The sequence below is a fragment of the Corvus cornix genome, chromosome 5, assembly GCF_000738735.6.
Source record: "Corvus cornix cornix isolate S_Up_H32 chromosome 5, ASM73873v5, whole genome shotgun sequence".
NCBI lineage: Eukaryota > Metazoa > Chordata > Aves > Passeriformes > Corvidae > Corvus > Corvus cornix.
Genome location: NC_046335.1, coordinates 48,427,195 through 48,447,775, shown reverse-complemented (window position 1 = coordinate 48,447,775; position 20,581 = coordinate 48,427,195). Strand labels below are relative to the sequence as shown.

The 20,581-nt window shown below is 49.8% G+C and overlaps 2 protein-coding genes across 2 annotated transcripts in view; one reads left to right on the top strand and one right to left on the bottom strand.

The window, feature by feature from the left end:
- SLC22A18 (solute carrier family 22 member 18) overlaps positions 1-395 on the bottom strand; it is a 72,465-nt gene extending 72,070 nt beyond the window's left edge. Inside the window, exon 1 of the mRNA XM_019285232.3 lies at positions 118-395. The gene's annotated coding sequence lies outside the window, so the exon portion shown is untranslated. The remainder of the gene's footprint in view (positions 1-117) is intronic.
- Positions 396-4,697: 4,302 nt separating this feature from the next.
- Positions 4,698-6,418, top strand: CDKN1C (cyclin dependent kinase inhibitor 1C). Its single transcript, XM_039552515.1, has 3 exons — positions 4,698-5,374; positions 5,467-5,593; positions 5,727-6,418. Exons 1-2 carry the CDS (start codon positions 4,921-4,923, stop codon positions 5,586-5,588), a joined length of 576 nt encoding a protein of 191 aa, XP_039408449.1. The 5' UTR covers positions 4,698-4,920; the 3' UTR covers positions 5,589-5,593; positions 5,727-6,418.
- Positions 6,419-20,581: the final 14,163 nt, after the last annotated feature.

The window sequence follows — 20,581 nt, the reverse complement described above, 5'->3', positions numbered from 1 at the left end:
ACAGGAATTACACCAACAGAAAAGCAGGGAATATAAATAAACGGAGTATTTAACTACTGCTCAAATGTAACTACACAGACAGTAAGCAAAGAAGAGCCACCCTCCACAGGTACGTACTGCGAGCTCAAAATGCTGCTTGGTACCTGCCATTCCCAACCTGCTTTCCAAGTTAACAGCACAGCATCCTGCAAATGAGTTGGGCTTCCAGACAGGATGAAGGGCCAGATGGTGAGTGCAGTTCATCTAGTAAAACGACATGATGGAAAGAGCAAAAGAGGGGTGTGAAGAGAGAATGCAATGGCCCCTGGTGCTCTGGCAGGTCCATCAATAGATTAGGCTAAATTCACTGCTACCTTTGTGCTACCCTAATGATGCACAGCAGCTGGACAGCAAGGCTGGCACTTCTATTAACAACCAAGAACAGAAAGAATAATAAAAAAGAAAATTAAAGAAAATTAAATGAAAAGAAGCAATTTTTTTCTGAGATATTAGCTTATGCTTTTTGGTTTTTTGAGAACACAACAAAAAGCAATTCAAACCAAATTAAAACTGTCAGAATTTTTCAGGGTTCTGTTCAGATTGCCTTTCCCCATTTTAACCCCTGATCTAGTGTGGTTTTGCCTAGCTATCAAATCTAATAATTTGACATTTTATGACCTTGTCAAGAAATGGAAAATTCTGAGTCTATACCAGTTTGAATAATTTGAATTGTCACTTTGGTGGTAGAAAAGCCTCAGTGAGGATTTGAGTAGTCTGTCCTAACTTGAACCTTAATTGTAATCAGTTTATTTAAGCAGGATTCCAAAGTACCAAGCAAAATTGCCACTGGTATAAATGCAAATTGCTTATGATCATATGCATAGTAAAAGAGAAGTGCAAAGGAGATAAAGCACCAACGTCTATTGGTCTGTGCCTCTGCTAAAGCAATTATGGGATATAACACGTTCTGAAATGAAGCAATCACGTGTGGATCACACAACATTTGAAGAATCCCGAGTTAAACATTGCTTAGCATAGATGACAACTGTATACTAAAGGAAAAGAGAAGAGAGCAAAGCACAAACCTCCCAGCCTCAAGGGCCCAACAACAGGTTTGCTTGTCTGGCAGCATGCCAAGGACAATCCCTGCAGGAGAAGTTCACTCCAAGACTTGCCAAAAGACAGAGGAGTGCTCTTCCACGGCACCATGTCATGGGCACTGTTTGCCTCTATACATAAGCATCTCACTAAACCCTCTCCTCCGAATAAGTTAACCTGGAGCTGCACAACAGCCAGCCCCATCAGCATGACAGCACTGAGAATCTCTCTTTTGTTACCTCCATAACTTCTTATCAAATCTCCTTGGTTACTCCTTGCTCAGTTTGCAGCGCAAGGACCTCTCTTCCCCTGTCTGCCAAGCCATCAGACTCAGCCCTGGCTCTGACAACCTGGACCCTTTCCAAACAGGAATAGTCAAATGCAATAAACTTCCTGAAATTGCAATCCCTTTGCAATGATGCACAGGCCATAAAGGAGTTTGCTTTTCCCTCCCCTCACCCTTTTGAAACAGAGCAGCCAGCAGGAATACACAATAGGTAAAGTCATTATGTTTTCTGACATAAGCAGATATGACTTGGATGTTTTGAGCAAAAATGTTTCATTCTTATGGGGCATTGTTCTAACCATAGCAGTAATTACTCTGCTCAGTGTTCTGGAGCAGGAATTTCTACAGAAGCTAATAGGCTTGGTGGTAGGAGCTCTTGGGTAAGATTTTGTAGCTCATGTTAGGCAAACTGCTGGTTTAGAGGATCATAACCTACCCCTCTGTCCTGAGAGTTCACAGATTCACTAAATTAAAAACATCTCTCTGTGCATGCAGTATTTCCTCCTCAAATGGGCTGGATGTTCTCTATCTCCACACACAAAAAACCAGACACTGCTAGAACTGGCAGCTTGTGAGCAGAAAGTACCCAGGACTGTCCCCACCAGCTAAAACCTAAACGTATATTGGGACAAAAAAACCCTAGTCAAAGCGCTAGGGAGAATTAACAGTGAGGAAGCTGAACTAAAAAGCAGGGCTGGTAACCTCAAACCTGATCTGCTTTACCTCCCAGGTGAGCTGGAAGTGAAGTGGCCTCAAACACAAAGCAACCCCTGATCGTTGGAACCATCGTTCCTTGCGTCCCTCAAGCACTGCGTAAATATTGGCTCACCTCTGGAAAGGGTTTGGAAGGACAACGACCTGGATTTTGCAGAGGGCACGCCCACATCTTGCAAATAGCAGGGGATCTTGCTCATTCAGCTTTCATGGCAGGAATGTCTAAAACGGAGGAGGCAGAACACAGGAAAGGCCTCGCCGGCACGGGGGAAGAACGGCAGCAGGTTCGCGAGGACTCCTCACAAAGAGCCCCTGTCTGCAGGGACCTGGCCATTGCCTTTCGGCTCGAGTCTTGAATAGAGGGCACTTTTCCAGCAGGTTTCTTGGGGAACTCAAAGCATTTTCTCTGCATAGCACATTTATTCCTAAAACCACCCCAACCTACATCCCGAGAGATGCGTTTGATGGCTGCTGAGAGAAGTCCCCAGGTGAACACTGTGCCATGTTCACCACGTTCTCCAACCATCCCAACTTGTGAGACCCACCTCTCCTGGCTCAACCTGTGCCTAACTGATGCTCACCTCCTGCTTTTTAAGATGATGTGCTCTTAGTGATGAGGAACTCAGAGAGCCTTTTCATGGCCTGCTCCCTAAATCATATCCTTGGGGCCAAGAGACCCCCATATGGCTACCTTCAAGGGCCATTTTGGGACAGAAAGGACAGTGGGGTAATAGCCACCCAAAACAGCCACATGGGTAGGTTGTCCAACTCACCTGGGAAACTGAGAATGGCTGTTGAGAACATAACATCTGAGCAGGCATCTTTGAAAGAAAAAAGTCTTCACATTTCCTAAAACACCAGTGCTTCCACCATTAGTGAAATGAAAGTGGTCTGTCTGTACCACTGGTCAGCAAAGTCTTCTGCCAGGTGTGATGCCATGCCTGCCCAGGAAACAAGTGGGGATCTGCACCCTGAAGGCACTTGCTGCCTCTTCTTCTCTCAATCACGAAGCTACAGACCCTTCCCACTGAGCACCCCACCTGTGCTCACAAACATCAGGAAATGACTTCAGGAGATCAAACCTGTCACGGCATCTCATTGCTCAGAAGCCTGAGCATGGATAGATCCTTCCTGTGCAGTGAGCCAGGCTCCAACATTCTCCCTGCCAGCAGCAGCCAACCCTGGGTCCATGGGTCCAAACCCACGGACACTGCTGGTACCTCCTGGTGTGGGCAGACTTTGGAAGCACCACTGAAGGTGCAGCACCTGGGAGGTGGCGGGAGCTGTCCCAGCTGCCACAGGCTCCTCACTGGCATGGCAAGTGCAGGAGTGAGGGTCCCCAGCCGGAGGGCTGCTCTGTCACAGACATGGGCTGAATGTGGAAACACCACATTCAAAGACTTACTTTAGTGCACCTTGCAAGGCCTTTCCATGCATACAAAGACAAATGCTCCTCTTCTTGAAGCTGATCTACCTGTGGGGCCTAAAGCTGTGACCCCTCCAGCTCTACAGTAAGCTGGCACCTGAGGCAGTCTCTGCAGAGCCAGCACATTCTAGGAATAAATATTAATTTTATTCCCTTTAGGGAATAAAATGATCCAAGTTGTCTTTGCTCAAGGGTTTGAAGTTCCCAAAGGCAAGAGCCATAGGGACACGAGGAATGAGGGGGTTCCCAAACACACTACATGAAAGAGGTTCATCTTTCCCCTTGTTGTCTGCAGAGGAAAAAATCATTGCCATGATGACCCTCTGAGACATGCATCAACAGTGTGATGATGTTCTGGGACGAATTTTAGCATGGTGTCAGTTATGCTCCCCCTTCTTTTCCTTTCATACTCCTCCATCCCAAAACAACAAAAGGCAATGATTGCAGTGACCTGCAGAAAATGTAAAGCACAAGCCAGCTGATCCCTGGCAAGACAATAGCGAGATTAGTTCATCTGCAGTGAACAAACACGTATTATGCGGGTTTTAAAGTTAGGAGAGGAAAATGCTGTGGTTTTCATGTACTTCTATTCACTAAGGCTGCAAGTTATTATTTCCATGCAGCTGAGAAGCCCTATTTTTAAAAATAGCCTTCAGCTTGTTTTGAAATCTGCAAGCATCTCGCTTTGTTTTGCAGCAGTGTAATAAAAATCCCCGAGCCAGAAACGATCCCGTTTTCCTCCACACGCATCATCTCCCCCGCCCCAAGCCCCCGCGCTCCACGGATGCTGAGAAACTCCTGGCGACACTCCTCGAGAAGAAACAAAATCCCAACCAAACAAAATAATAGTAAGAATAATAGTAAAAACACTCCCACACGCACCCTTAACGCGGAAAAGGCAACACGGAGCGGGGGGGGGGGGGAAACAACCCAGAAAGTGGCCGGGTTCCAAGCGGCAGCGGAGCCGAGGCCGGCGGCAGACAAAAGGAACGGGCCCGGCAGCGGGTGGGGAGCGCGGCGGCCGCCCCCCGGGGCCGGGCCAGCGCCGGGGCCGCCCCCGGTCCCCGGCGGGGCCGGGCCCGGCCAGTGCGGGCCAATGCGGCCGGCGGCGGCGCGGCGCTGCCCGGCGCAGCCAATGGAGGACGCGGGCAGGAGCCCTGCCGCCGGGGGCCGGGGGGCGGCGGGGGGGGCCCCGCCAATCGCGGCGGGCTGGCGGCAGGGAAACACTATTATGCTAATGGTGTTTTGCTCGCACTCGCGGGGAGCGGGGTTTAAAAGGCAGGGCCGGGGGGCAGGGGCTCAAAGGCGGGAGGCAGGGCCGGTGTGAGCGCGAGCGGGCGAGCGGACGGGACGGCAGGAGAGGAGCGGCGGGGGGGCACCGACGCCTTCCCGGCCCGCCGCGTCCTGCCTGGCGGCGATGTCCAACGTGCACCTCTCCGGCGCCGCCGCCCTGGAGCGCCTCTCTGCCCGGCGAGCCCTGGCCGGGCACGGCCGCAGCCCCGTCTGCAGGAGTCTCTTCGGGCCGGTGGACCACGAGGAGCTGGGCCGGGAGCTGCGGGATCGCCTGCGGGAGATGGGGGAGGACGACCAGCGCCGCTGGGACTACAACTTCCAAACCGACACGCCGCTGCCGGGGCCCGGCCGCCTGCGCTGGGAGGAGGTGGAGGCCGGCGCCGTGCCCGCTTTCTACCGGGAGACTCTGCAGGTGGGACGGTGCCGCGTCCCCCTCCTCCGGGCGCCCCCTTCCCCGCCGCCGCCGCCGCCCGCCGCCGGCAAGGGGCCCGGGGGCCGCCTGAGCCGGGAGAACCGCGCCGCGCCCCGCCGCCGCGGCATGCGGCTCCGCCGGAGGGGCCCGACCGCCCGCATCACAGGTGCGTGGGGAGCCGGGGGGCGCGGGGGACGGGGGGCGTCCCGCCGCCGCAGTGGCTGACGGACCCCTCTTTCCTCTCCGTCCCCCATCCAGATTTCTTCGCGAGGAGAAAAAGGCCGGCGGAGCCCAAGGCAGCGGCGGAGCGCCCCGCCGGCTGTCCGCCGCCCCCCGCCGCCGTGCCGGCTGAGCAGACCCCCCGCAAGCGGCTCCGGTGAGCCAGGTGAGACGCGCCCCGGGAGCGGGCGAGAGTATCTGGGCGCTTTCTGCGGCGCTTAGTTATTTCCTATACCACGACCAATTTTTTTTTCCCATGCTTATTTTTTTTTCCTCCTCCTCCTTTTTGTTCTTCCCAGACTTTTGCACTACTGCACCCACGGGAGAGGCGCGCCGCCTCGGGAGGCGCAACGCCCCGGAGGCGCGGGGGGCCGGGGCGGGCGGCGCGGCGAGCCGGGACCCCCCCGCGCCCGCCCGGCCTGGGAGCGGGAGCCGGAGCGGAGCCGCAGCGCCGGCCGCGCACGGAGCAGTGTTATCGTACAACAGTGCAATGTATGACGTTCTGTATAGAAATGTATTATGCCTAATGTGAGTACACTGGCCAGAAGTGTAAAGCTTTAAAAGTCATTTATAAGAAATGTTTAATCTCTGCTGAGCTCTCAGTGAAAAAAAAAAAAAAAAAAAAAAAGGAAAAATTAAAAAAACAAGTGTATATTTGTACAAAACTTTTTTTAAGAGTTATACTAACTTATATTTTCTATTTATGTCAGAAACGTGGATAACTTTGACATCCAATAGTCTTTTTTTTTTTTCTTTTGGTTAAGCCAAAGGGCACTATATTTGCTTTTGTTATTCACAAAATGTAAATTTATTTTTATAGTGGAAATTTTTTTTTTTTTTTTGCATTCACAAGATGTAGCTACGAATCAAAATATTTTTTAGACTTTACTTGAAGACAAATCTGTTTCAATGGATCCTGAGCCGGTCTGTACCACTGCCATTGCAAATAATGCCACAACTTCAATAATAAAATCAAAAGTCAGGAAACGGCCGCAAGCCTGCTTGGTGTGTGCTGGAGGGGAAGTCCGGGGGGTGGGGGGTGGCAGGCACAGCCCCGGCGGCTTGGGCGGGGGAGCCAAGCCCAGCTCTGCGTCTCTCGGTGGAGGGGGTCCTCCCTCGCCGCGGGGCCACGGGCACCCCCGCAATACGACCCCCGCCACGGGCAGGGCGCTTCTCCCACCGCCCCGCCGCGAAAAGCTGGCGTAGGGTTCGGAGGGGAGAGGGGGGCATCTTCCCTTAAAAACAAGTTCAAACTGCTGAGCGCTGCTGGAGTTAACTGCGCCTGAGGGGAGCACACGCCCTTCATCACACCCTGACTTCGGCCTTTCGGCACGTTGTAATGGTTACTTTTAGTAACCTTTCTTCCTAGGGCTGTATCTGCCCCCCTCGAGGAGCCCCCTCCTCACCCCACATCGGGGCTGGGGCCGCTGCCTCCCTCTCTTGGGGACGGCCTCGGGGGCTGACTGGTGCAGCGGGTCGGCACGGGTGGGGACGCCCCTGTCTCGGCTGTGCAGACCTTCCCCCTTCCCCCCCCTTTCGGCCGCGGGCCCTCACTCCCCAGCCTGGAGCCCAGAGCCCTGGCTACTGCAGGGAAGCACTTCCTGGTACCTCTTGCCCAGCAATGATTTACAGGACAAACAACAGTTCTGGGAAAGGCAGCAGTTTCAGCTCGCCCTAAAAGACGTAAAAAGCAAAACAATACACACACACGAACCCTCCCACCAGCCAAAATAGCCAGCGTTTTGACAGTGCTTTGGTGACAGTGTTGTCACAACCATGAACCCGCAGCAGTTGGCGACATCACCTCCTCCCCGTGGCCTGAGGGCAGGTTAAAGCCGTGGGATCTGCACGCAGCCCCCGGGGGCCGGGGCGCACGCCCTGCTCTGGGCCCCAACCCTGCGCTGCCCGGCAAAGGGGGACAGACCAGGTCTGGTGCTGGCTGCAGGTGCTGCAGTACTGGGATGCTGGAGAGTACAGCTGGGGAGGAGGACCAGGCTCCCAGAGCCGTGGGGACTGACTGGACTGATTTATGTCTTTCCGACTCCACCTCTCAACCTTGCACCTCTGAAATGCTGTACCCCCACACTGGACCCAGCAGCTGGGGGGGACTAGGAGGGCGTCACTCCTGGCTTTCTGATCTCTAGATGATACACTTCCACGGAGGGGGGAGGGAGACTGAGAGAGTAAGGCTCAGGGTGAATAGGCTCAAGGTTTACCCACATCGTCTTCCCCTGTCACAGCGCTCCTCTCTGCCCCCCTTTATCCCCCAACCTCTCCCCCCGCTGTCACGGCCGCCAAACGCTCCTGGCTGTAAAAGTAACATTGATTACCTCCAGCTCCGTGATCGCTTAATCAGAACGGGATTATTTTACACGCCCGCATCAGTGGCCGCTGACTCAATACGATTTTCCCCTGCTTTGAAAAGAAAAATAGCTTTTCCCTTTCCTTATGAAAGCCAACAATACCCGGAGTGAGGCAGCTGGATCCTCCAGGATTTATGGGCTTTTCTCTCGCTTTCATGAAAGCAGGTGCCTTTGGGACCTCCATTGTCCCAGCCCGCAACTAATAATAGGACTTTTTGCAATGAAAGATCCCTGCTCCGAGCTCCCAAATACCTCGGCCGGAGGAGCCACGAGGTGTGCCCAGCCTGGCTCAGGAGGAAAGCCCTCACCGCGGGGACAGTTTAGGCACGGGGCTCTAAAGCAAATAATTCCAGCTCATGGGCACTGCCCTAGAGCAGCCGTCGGGTTGGCAGCCCGCAGCAGGGAGGACCGCGTCCCGCAGCCCCCTGGGCTCCGGCTCCCGGGAGGGCCGGGGGTGCGGGAAGGTGTGCGGCCGCCCCCGCGCCCTGCCCCACCCAGCCCGGCCGGCCCTGCTCGCCCCGGCACAAAGCACACTGCCCCTATTCTTTCGGCCTTTGTAGCCATATGGCAAATCCATGTAGACACAGCCAACATCCATTTATTCAGGCACATAATGTCCCGCAACAGGGAACAATTGGAACTTTGTTTGCTTCTATTATTGATGCGAATGGGCGACAGAGAGAGAGAGAGAGAGAGAAAAAATCATTTAACTATAAGAGATATCCAGCTAATTATGAACCATATGTGCCTATAGTTTCAAAGCAATCCAATGAAGTTCATTTTAAATCTAGACTACTTTATTAGTACGGAAGACAGATGTCTCAACAGTACATGCATCAGAGGAAACCATGTAAAGAAGTTCTTGAAATATTTAACTAGGACTCATTCATTGTCAGAGGGGCTTTAAAGTGCCCTTTATCATGAGAATGCATAGGCAGAAGCAGAGGGAGGCTGCTGGTTGTTACCGCCAACCCACTTACCCCTTAGCGCTAAATCCCAAATTCCACTTTGGATTTGACGACAGGAATATTTTTGGAAAGGATTCAAAATATCAGGGGTCTTGAAGGACCGAGCTTGCTGCTCATTACAGCTACAAAAAGTCAGGTCATTATTTGAGCTGCCTTAATCCCAGACTGAAACCAGCTACGCAATTAGAGGAATAATCTACTCCAAAATCACCACCGCTCCCTCTCCCAAGGAGCAGGGCCGTGCATTTGGAGCACAGCTACTGCAGTTCCTTCTCTGCCCCAAGAGAGACCTAGAGAGGGGCGTTAACAATGCTGGACCTCCAGAAATTTTTCATACAAGCATCTCTCGATATGAGTCCGTGGTGGGTGCCTAAAGGGAAAAGGCTCTGAAGGAAGCCTGGAAGGGAAACTTGGCGTGAGGAAGTCTTTCAGCTTTTTTTTTTTTTTTTTTAGGGAATGCAATTATCAGCAAACAATCTTGGCAAAAAGGTATCTTTATGAGCTCAGCAACATCTACCAGTAATTAAGCCACTTCAGTTAAATGAATGCAACATATGGTTGACACTGGGAATCATTCTCCTTCTTAGCCACAACTTTTCCTTCTGGGCCAAAACTTGTTCTATTATCACTTAAAATAAACAAAAAGCTGCTTTCCAGCTCTTCAGCAAATATTTGTTACTAATGAGCAGGAGGTGTACGTAACAGGATGGGGAAAAAAACCCATCATTTTTAAAGAATAATTTCTTATGTTTTGATACAGAAATAAAAAAATCACTTGCAATGAGTTGTGATTGCTTGGTAGGATGGCTGCACAGGGAGATTCATGTGAAGGATCCACAAAGAGAGATGCAAATTGGATTGACCATTTTTAAGCAAAGAAACAGATATGAAGAGTAGTAGCATATATGCAAATATATATATACACAAGAAATAATTATTCACAGAGTATAAAATAATTCATCAGGGAACAGGATTTTTTTCAAGCCACATTGTCAACCATCACTACAGGATAAAATTAGAATGGTTTTCCAATGTCTTCCCCTCCTATACCTTTTCAGAAATGTTACTCTTGACAATCATTTTTGGAACAGAGCGAGTCAAAACACAAACCAAAAGTCTTCACCTAAGACCAAAGGATGGGATTATATCTGACTCACAGAGGATGGAAAAGAATTAAGTATTTTCCCCACATATACACAATATCTAATATTGAAGACCACACAATCTTTTTTGGTGTCAGTGGTGAAATTCCCAATGGAAAGTTCTTCGTGTTTTGGTTTATTCAGTTGTTTTTTAAACCAAGGGGGATTTTTAAGCATGTGTTTCCACGAAACCTTTGTTGGGACAGATTTTTTGGGGAAAAAGAGAGAATGAAAGATGGTAAAACAGTTAGATGAGCTATACAGAATGTAAAAGCCCTGAAACAGGCCCTGCTGAATCAAAAAATAGCCCTGAAACAGGCCCTGCTGAATTAAGAAATGACTCAAACTCTTTTAAACACAGAACTAACTAAATTTCAGAGCCACTTTCCACAATCCACATGGCCAAGCCTCTGCTCCAGGAAAACCAGTGGCTTCACATCTACATCTGTGGTGTTGGGTGGGTGCCATTTTGCAGGGAGAGGGAACAGGAGGATCAGGAGGCAGTGCCAAAAACCACCTAGGGTGGGGATAACAAGGCATGGGTGGAGCAGAAGCACAGCTGGGGTACACTGGAAGAGGCTGGGCAGAGGACACAAAACTCCGCCAAGGGAAGGAGAGAAGGGAGCAGGTCACAACATTTATAGTCTGTACATTCCTCCAGAGGCTGCCTAGCCCCAACACATCTCTGCTATCAGCAAACACCCATGACACTCGTCCAGTAACATCCCATCCCTCCCCTCAACTCATCTACACATGGGTGCTGACAATAATCTCCTCCTTTTTGTCCCTGTGTCCCAGGTCAGTATGGGATCTAAAAATGCCCCAGGCCTGCTGAGGAGTCACTAGGTTTCATTCACATCATCACACGACTACTCACTCTCCCCTACCAGATTTTCTTTAGCCTACTTGATGCTCCCTGTCACACACATTACACTTGTATTACACGGAGAAGGAGGTTTGGCCCTCAAGGTTTGGAGGTGCCTAAGCTGTCTGTACAATTTCAGCCCAGATCTTTTGTTCCCAGTGCATTTTCACGGCCATGCACACCATTTCTTCCCCCGGGGATACACACAGTACCCAATTCACCCAATGCTTCACCTTGCCACATGAATCTGGGCCATGCGGCAAAGGTGAAACTTCCAGATAAACTCCTGCCAGAGAAAGTAAAGCAAGAGCTTAAAGGATACCTTCATGTTTAATCCAATGCCAACACTTGAATACAGGCTTTTATTCTTCAGAGAACAGTTGGCTCCTCCTGACCTGTTCCTGCAACAGAGGCTTTGTGCAGTTCAGGACCAGGTGCTTCAAGTTTTCATGAGCAGCCACTAATTGTGCCCAGGTTTGTTGGGCAGCTAATACTAGCTGCTGGGGTCTGACTTCTGAAAGTGCTGAGCATCCACAGCTGCAGCCAGGGTCACTGAGTGCCTGGCTCTGCATGTGGTTTTGGCCAGCTGAAGCCCATGCTTTGAAAAGGAACAGCCATGGGGTACCTTGGACCAACACTCCAAATTAATTATTAGCTCCTATTTCTTGGTATTTACCTCCCCATCATTAAACAGGGATAATATCACTCATCACTTATATTTTAATCCATTAATATTTGGAAAGTGATGGGTTACTACCATGAGCAGCACTGTATAAATCTGGTGGGGACATTAATAATGTCTTTGAGCAGGGTTTGAATAGTGCCCAGTTAATAAGATGTAGCACCGTCCATTGAACGTCGAGAAAAACAAAATTGAGCAACTGCTCATTAAAGCGAGCACCGTTCACTCTGTGCACTCAATGCGATCATTTAATTAAAAGATTTTATCATCATGCACAGACACAAGGGGGCAGAGCCAAGGCCCTGTCTTCCCTCATCCTCACCTGCTCTGCATCAATCACACCAGAGTATTTCTTGGATGTAATCTACAATAAGAATCTAAAAAACATTCAACTTTTTTTTCCCCAAGCCCCTGCACTAACAGAAATCACTGCCTGAGCTTTGACAAGTCTTTTCACCTTTTTATCCCTGTCTGTCACCCCTTGGTCCCACCCTTACCCTGCTGACCGTTTGCCAGACTCCTGCAGGTGCAGCCACTTGGCCCCAGCCTGTGGTCTCCACCATCGTTGACATCACAGCAAGCCTCGGAAATCACCTCTGCACCTGGCTAAGAGGTGGGGGGAAGGAGAAGAGTTTTTCAGAGCAGGAAGATGCTTTGTTTGGGGCTGGTTTTGAGTGATATTGGATTAGAGGAACATGAGTACGCAGCTCCTCTTGCATGCTGTTCTCTGCCGGGGCTGGTGGCAATAAATGTTCAAACCAGCCACCTCAAAAACCAACAAATGTTACCAAAACCACCCTTCCCCAAGAATACACCTCCACCACTGCCTCTGTTTTTACATGAAAGTACTGAGGAAAAGTCCCTGTTTGGGTCACATCAAGCAGCCTTATACTGGGAACTGAGATCTAGAGCACTTTGCTCTGGAAAACAATGAGCATGAATTAAGTTGTTTTCATACATTTGGTAATTGGTTTAGCAAAGCCAGCTTTTCTTAGGATCTTCAGTCAAGATGTTTTCAAACATGGATCTAGTTAACATCACTTCAGTTTTGCTGGTGCTGTACAGCACTCCTTCTTCTGACTGGTGATCCCAAAAGCTTTGGATTTTTCTATTGTTTGTTTTTGTTTTTCTCTCACCCAGATGAGTGAGCAGGACTGGGAGTGTTGGCACCTGGTTCTCTATTTTATTCTGCACATCAGGAGGCAAAACCTGTTTCTTTTTCCCGCTGACTGGGGGACTCCAGACACATATCCCTCCAAAGGAAGAAGCCTGTCTTTTGTGCCAAGAACAAACCTTTAGGAGCTGCTATGACCAGGCTTTTCTGCTTGGAGAGCTGTACGAGAGGGTGCAGTGGTACCCACACCTCTGCCTTCCTAGACTCTCACCCTTCCTCTCCAAAACATACAGGATTTCCACACCACCCCATGCAGTACGGGGGAGGAACCCGGGGAATGCAGCAGGTTACTGGATGTTACGGGGGAACACACATTTAATTTGAGCTGAGATGGCAAAAGACTGCCTGACGCAAAATCTGCTCCCCTGACAAATTGCACGTTCCCCCTGCAGCGCCCAGCCCATGAGCGGTGGAGCAGGGCAGGGCAGGGGGGAAAGGCGGGACACACCGAAGCTGGAAGTGGGATCCCTTTCTCCGCACAACTGCAGGGCTGGGCGCTCCCCTGAGAAACAGCCCGGCACAGCCTTTCTGCTGCGTAAATAAAATAAAAGCAGCCGTCCGTGTTTGCTCTCGGGTGTGCAGCGCAGCCCCAAGCAGCAGCAGTCACCTCTGCAGGGGGATACAACAGGAGATTTGGGGATCATTTCCATAACAATAGCTGTTAGCAAACACCCATAAAACACAGCGGGCAAAGACACCTTATCAGAGGGAGTTAGCTGCGAATTAAAAGACGTGCTTGTTGGTTTGGGTTTTGTGCCCGTCTGCAGGATTTCGAGGACTTGGTGCAAAAGTTCTCTTTAACCATACTAAATTAAAAATAATAATCCTAGTTTCACTTGAAGGCTCTTAACAAGCAGAGAGAAAATACAGGATTTATATATGAAGCTTGATCTAAGTTCACTGAACTATTCTATCAGAGGAAGGACAACGGGGAGTGGGGGCGGAGGGGAGGAAAAGAAAAAGGAAGAGAATAAAACTTTCCCAATTATCATATTTCCCTGAAATTCAGCTGTGCAGAACCAGAATAATTACAGATTTAGCAGAAATATTGCAAAATTTCGGCACGGAAGGGGCTTTTTCTTGACCCTGCGGACTATAATGGGAGATAAAGAGATTGACCATTTTGGGAGGAGGATGCCTTCATTTCTCGACGTGACTGTAGATTATTTCGGCTTCAGGAGACAAGAATGTCCCTTTAACATCTGACCTGGCCTTTATTTAAGAGCAGCACTTCACGGTTCAGGAAAGACAGACAATTTTCTAATTCCCAGCTCTGCTGGAGGCTGAGGCAGCAACTTCCAGACAGGACACCTGCTAACACTAGAGAAATGGCATTATTATGTCTACAAGTTTACAAATCTGAGGATCAAAAAGCCTTTGCTTCTGCTGCTACTCCACAGGCCAAGGACGGCGACTTCTTCAAAACAGAGTTTCACAGAGTTTTTTCTTCCCCCCTCCAAGAAATGGTTTCTTTTCACTTTGAGCAGATCGGTTTCCACGTGAAAAAGTCAATAGTCAAAGAGTTTCCTAAGTTTCATTGGTGTGTAGCAGAAAGGGGATTAGACCTGGGGCCTTTTTACTGGCAAGCCTTTAAGCAAATAAATGTTCTTGAATTCTTAGAGAAACAAACCTAACTTAAACAAAAATCCAGAATATATGGGATTTGCCCCTCCCAACACAAATTTAAGAGAGAGAGAGAGAGAGAGAGAGAGAAAGAAATAATTACTAAAGATTTAAGGGATACTAGGGTTAAATCTTTTTTCTACTGTAATTTTGCTTTTATTTTTGCTAGTTAATCCAAAGAGAATGGCTGCTTCCACATATTCACAATGATCTATTAATAGTAACTAGTGTAATGCAATATCAGAAATAATAGAATAATTAGGGTAATGCAATATAATAAATAAATATTAGAACAATGCAATAATTCATTTTTAACAGTCCAATTGTGATTTCCCAGCACTGAGAGAGGCAAAAAGCAGAGGGCATGCACACTCCCCACCTTTCTTCAGAGTCCTACCTGGTAGGCAAAGGCACTGCTTAATTCCTTCACACCTAAAAGTCCCAAAGCTGAAGCTGTGGTTTTTCTCTTGGGACACAGTCAGTCACAGATGATAATGATTTTTTTTTAAAGGGTGTTTTTCTTAAGGTCCAAAAATCACAATAGGCAGGTCATTCAAAACCCAAATATTCAAAGTGTGTGTATATATATATAAATTTGTACTGACAGCCAACTGCTGCTGCAGGGCTGTTCCCCCAGCCTGCACACACAGATCCAGGTGTCTGTGCCAGCCATTTGCAAGCCATGGATAACACCTGGATCAGTGTGTGCAGGCTGGCTTTAATTAAGCCAGAAATCTAAGGAGAACTCAAGCAATGCAGTTGATTAACATGATCCAACATCAGCAAGTAAACGTCAGCATCTTGCTATAACAAAACAAATCATATGGGAAAAATCAAGGTTTGTGACTGCACAGAAAATGATAAGCTGTCTGTTAAGCTTGCCTCTCTGCACAACTAAATAGTTTTAAAGCTTTTCAGACATTAATTTCCTTTTTCCACCATGTACCTTTGTGAGCCCAGATTGCAACGCTCACCTGCCAAGCTACTACAGCTCTGTGAAGGTGCCACCTTTGATTTCACTATGAGCCATCCCACAGCTCTGCCTCTGCACACCCCCAGCCTTGGTCCATCTGAAAATCTTGGTGGTGCCTTAAACCACATCCAACCCCACCAGCAAATGGGCAGATCCTTGGGCCTTTCCTACTGCTGAGGGATTTGCTACAGAGCACAGTTCCAAACCCAGTGCCACCCAAAATGCAGAAGTGCCTTAAAATTCTTGTCTGGCTGACCTGCCTTGAACAAGGCTCCTTCTAGCTGAAAATTCAGGAGCCAAACCCACCCCAGGGGCAAAATCACCCTGCCATTGGGTGAACAAGAGCAGCACAACCTCCTCTCTTTCCCCCCAGGTTACAAAGCCGTGAGTAGGGCGTTTAAATACCCACAAAAAGGAGAAGCCCAAGCCCAGGGCTTACCCCGTGCTGCAGCAGCCGGCTGCGACCATGCAGTGGGACACGATAACTTGCGTCGTGATAAAAAGGACGTGAGAAGGGCTTTGGGTTTCATCTTGTGCAGTTGCTGCGAGCACTGTGTACCTGTCTTTAAAGTGAGAAAAAAAACCCACTTTTGCTCTTTTGGCATTGTTTTGCTCATTGAGAGCAAGTATTTAAGCGCGACCATTTTTAAGGCATTTCAAAGGTGACGGACCCCATTCGAGGACAAGTTCATCCTGCTGAAACTGAGTGACACCTCCGAAGAAGAGGGCACACCTCTCTCAGCATCTCTTGCCGACCCATTTCGGTGGCTCTCCCGTCTCCACCACACGTTTGGAGGTAGCCGGGTTCCCCCAGAGGGTTTTAAATGCTGTGGTGCCAGCGGCTGCCCTCGTGTACCCTGCAGTCCCCACCCTCACACACTCAGACCTGTGGTGGCACCCGCTGCCCACCGCCCATCAAGACCAACGCTTGCCTTTTCGAAAGAAAGTTTCAAAAAGAGGGAAAACATTTATTTTCACAGCATTTATATTTGCATTCATAAACATTCATATACATTTATATTCATAAAGCAAATCCAGCCTTATGACCCCACCGATGGTAAGATGCTATCTATGGGAATCAAGAAGATGAATTTTCCCTGGAATCTTGCCTAGATTCAGGCAAAATCCACTCTGCCTCTCGCCCTAAATCGCTTGCCCCAGCTCAGGAAAGAGAGGAATTTGCCTTTTTGCTGGGAGGAAAGCGGCGGGGAAGGAGGAGAGCTTTAAAGGGAGGGAGGGAGGAGGCCGAGCTCATGCACGGATTTTAATCTGATCACTTCCCTGTCAAGCTAATCCCTGCCTGACTCAGATCGGACTTTTAGAAACGTGCCTGGAAACCAAAAAGCAAATCTCATTTGAATGAAGCACACACTCCGCAGCCCCCATCTGCAAAGGGCTGCAATTAAATGCAAAAAAAAAAAAAAGAAAAAAAAAAAAGAAAAGAAAAAAAAAAACAAAAAAAAAGAGAAGAAAAAGAAAAAAAAAGAAAAAAGGGGCGGGGGGCGGGGGGGGAGAGAGAAAATTAGCATTTTCCGCGGCCATCTGGCATGAGGAGCAGGCGATGGGGAACAAAAGGAGATTTAGGCAAAGGGGAGAGGCGAGTGTGCCATGGCATTGACCTGCAAATGAGCCTTTGTGAGCGAATTAAAGCTTCCCGGACCCCCCGGGACACCCCAAAACAGGCACCATTACAAACCATCCGGACAAAAACCCACTCATCAAAATTGTCTGCGTTTGAAGGGAGGGGGGAGAGGCCATTTAAATCTGCACCTTCCCTGCCCCCACCCGCAGTAATAGGCGGTTAATAGGGGCTTGGCGGGGGGAGTCGGCCCCCTGCGCCCCCGACCCTACAGCCCGCGCCGACGGTATAACCGGGGGGACACCTTAGAAACGTGGCTCGTCCATAAAACCCACCCGACACGTTATTTATAGCCCTAATCCTAAACAATAGGGAAGAAATAAAAAAAAGAGGGGGGCATTTGGTGATATATCAGCTTCCAGATGCTGTTTATTTAATTCGAAGGGAGGGGGGTAAAGGGTTGTTCCAAAGTAGATTTCTAAAGCAATTATTAATAATTTTTTTTTTTTTAATGGAGATGATAAGGCGGAAAGGGATAATCAGGGATGCCATGGCCCAAAAAGAAGTAGAAAACTGTGCGGGTTAGAGTTTTTATCTCCTACCCCCCCTTCCCCCATGACTCTTGCCTTTAAACTGGGAAAGCTTGAGGATTTGGAAGTGAAAGCAAAGATTTTGGCCTGGGGTAGATACATGAAAAGGGAGGGCAGGGGGGAAGCCATCTCCCCCCACCCCCTCTCCAGAAAGGGAATAAGGACTAAAGTCGGGGGCCAGCTGGGGGAAACTTGTAAATGAAACGTGTTTCTTTTATGGTCCTCCCCCCCGGGGGACAGCCCCATTATAACCCACCAGCTATATAGACTCAGCTGCCGCCTCCCCGGCCCGCGGCAGGTACGCGGGGGAGGAGCGGCCCGGGGGGCTGCAGCCGGCCGGACCCTCCGCCCGGGCCGGGCCGGGGCTGCCGACCATGGCTGGATGGGCGAGCAGGGGCTTGTGCAGAGCTGGACGTGCATGTGTGTGAGCATGCACGGCTGTAGATGCGCGGCTGTAGGTGCGCGCGTGTGCGGGGCCGCGCGTGTGCCCGCGCCCCGCTGCAGGTGAGCGCGCTCGCCGCGGGCTGAGGGGGGACCGGCGCTCGCAGCCCCCCAGGTGCCGCTCCCCCGGGGTTTGTTTGCAGTCAATATTCATGTGTTTCTGTCACCGGGGCGGCTCTTTTCACAGTGATCAGCCGGGCAGAAGGCTGAATGACAGGAGACTCGTGGCTCGGCTGCTCTGGGGAGGGGGGAGGGATGGATTCCAGCCGCCCGACCCGCTGCCGTTGCGGGGTTTTGGGGGGGCCCAGCCCCTGGGGGAGGGGTTGCCCGGCTGGAGGCCGTGGTCCTGCCCTGGGTGGGCACAAGGCAGCGGCGCTGGGCACTGGGCACCGGGTGCCTCCCGCTGCGAGCAAACAGCTGTAGTTTCGGGGGACCCCTCCCACCACAAACACCCCCCCCCACACACACACATAGCCTGTGGGCTAACAGGGCAATGGGCCTGGTTGGTCACCCTCCATACCGGGTGCCGGGGATGGCCTGGGGGTGACCCGTGGGTACCCAGGGATGGGGTCCTCCATGGGGGCTGGAGGCTCGTGGGGTCCCACAGAGCCACAGTGCAGAGGGAACCCCCAGGATGGCCGTGAGCCGGCTGCCCTGAGCAGGTGGGGTGGCAGCAGGGCTGCAGGGTGGACTACCAAACATCTTTGTTTTTTCTGCCCACTGAGCATCTGGGGACCAGCAGCAGCCTGCACCTCACCCCCCCGATGCTCAGGGCACCACAGTGCTGTGAGTGGCAATGCTCCTTTGGGGGTGCACAGCTCTCCTTGACCCCCAGGGTAATTCCAGGCTGTGCTGGCAGCGAGGGGCAAGGGCAGGAGCTGTGCCCCAGCTGGGCATGGTGGGGGCTGCCCACCAAAGTGGTGTGGGTGAGCCCTGCGATGCAGGAGCTGCGTTTTGTTCCCTCCTGCTTGCCCAGACGCCTTCCCCTCGCCTCACAGCGCTGCTCTGTGTGTGCATGTTTTGTTTGGTTTTGTTTTTTTAAAAGTCCACAAACTTGTGATTTTCTGTGCAACTTGTGGGGAGCGAATCAGTATGAGGGAGCACCCTTCTCATTGAAACTGGAGGTGAATAAATTATGAACAGGCGAAAATTGGAACAATGTCTCTGAGCGAGTGTTTTCTAGAGAGTTACTATTCCAGGCTTTGAAATCAATTGATACATAATTAGATTCCTCAAGAGAGGACAAACAAGGGCTGCCATTCACCCCCTCCTTCTCCCACATGCATCCCAAAGAGAGACCGGAGGCTTTAGCAGAAACCAGACAGCCAGCATTCTCCAGCACTAAAAACATATTCTGGCTTTGGGTGTTCATTTAACAAACAGATCCTTGAACCTTGCTTCTGTTTTCAGTTTATTTCGACCATGTTTCTTTGTGTTCAGTTCATTAAAACATGTCTCTTTTGAGATCTATTTTTACATTTCAAGAATCCAGTATTGTACTTCTGCGGTGGCAGATGGCCCTAGACATCCAAGCATAAGCTCTTTCCTGCTTTTTTCCCCCTCTTTCTTAGGTCCTTTCTGCGCTGCACTTGAAGCTGTGAGCAGCAACCATCCCTTTTTGCAAGGTCTGGGGCTGGCTCTCAATTCAGCACAGGGTTCTAACACGTTACAATCCCTGCTGTGCCCTCGAGGTGTATTTTAAGCACAGCGGATGCTACTGTCTGTAAAATAAGAGCCCTCCACAGCTGGATAGATCCTCATCACACGGGTGGCATGCAGGCTAATTTTGCGTCTTTGCCTCATATTTGCCTCTCATTAATGTTCTCTGGTCCCCCAAATGAATTTATTAGTGGTTAAGGTTGAGTTTCTTTCTTGAGGGAGACAGAAAATACGGATTTGGTTTTGTAAGAGACAGGAAAAAGCACGCGATGATTAGAAAAAATATTGTAAAGGTTATTGAACCAAGCAGCAGCACCCGTAGCCAAGTGGGCCACCTAATTGAAGGCAATGGCTTGGCTCCTCTGGCTACCCTTGTGATTGATGTACTAGCCACAACCACTTCCAAACCTGGTATCAAACATGGATCAGAGTGCTGCAGCCATGTGCATAGTTTTTGTCACATATCAATAGGACTAAAAAGACCTGTACCAGGAACAAGAAAAGAAAAGCCTGCCTGAGCTGCTGTAGACCCAATCTTAGGTAAGGCACCAGTACTACAGCCTACAATAAGCTGTGTGTCTTGAAGACATTACAAACAGAATAACAAATTTCTACATCTTGTTAAGTCACGGGATCTTTAGAAGAGGGTAAGGTAAATCTGGCATATGTATTATTTGGATGCGTAGGCACAGGTAAATCTATGTCCTCTCTAGTAAAAGGATAGAAAGGCTGAGAGGTTTTCCTCCAAAGATATTTGTTGGTGCGATAATCAAAGCAGAAGTGCTCAAACATACATCTAAGAGGAGGCTATTTTCTCTGTGTTTGCTGCATAGGTGGTATCTATTTATATCTGCATGTATCTATGTGGCTACTTCAGTATCTGATTTTATGTGGTTCACCGTCTTACCTGATTTGAGCAACAGCCTAGGGCAGAGCCAGCTGGAAGATCTTGGTCAGTGCAGGTGAGACTGCTTTTTGCTGCTCCATGGACACTGCCAAAACACACTGACACAGTCTGCTCCCTGATGGGAAAAGGAGCAATTCCAGAAGCACACAGTGCTACCTACCTCTGCAGGGCAATGCTCTTCCTTGATG

Excerpts from the sequence above, each read along its gene's own strand:
- CDKN1C (XM_039552515.1), top strand. The coding sequence starts at position 4,921 with ATGTCCAACGTGCACCTCTCCGGCGCCGCCGCCCTGGAGCGCCTCTCT. Across the intron at positions 5,375-5,466 it reads CCCGACCGCCCGCATCACAG|ATTTCTTCGCGAGGAGAAAA; the intron begins GTGCGTGGGGAG and ends TCCCCCATCCAG.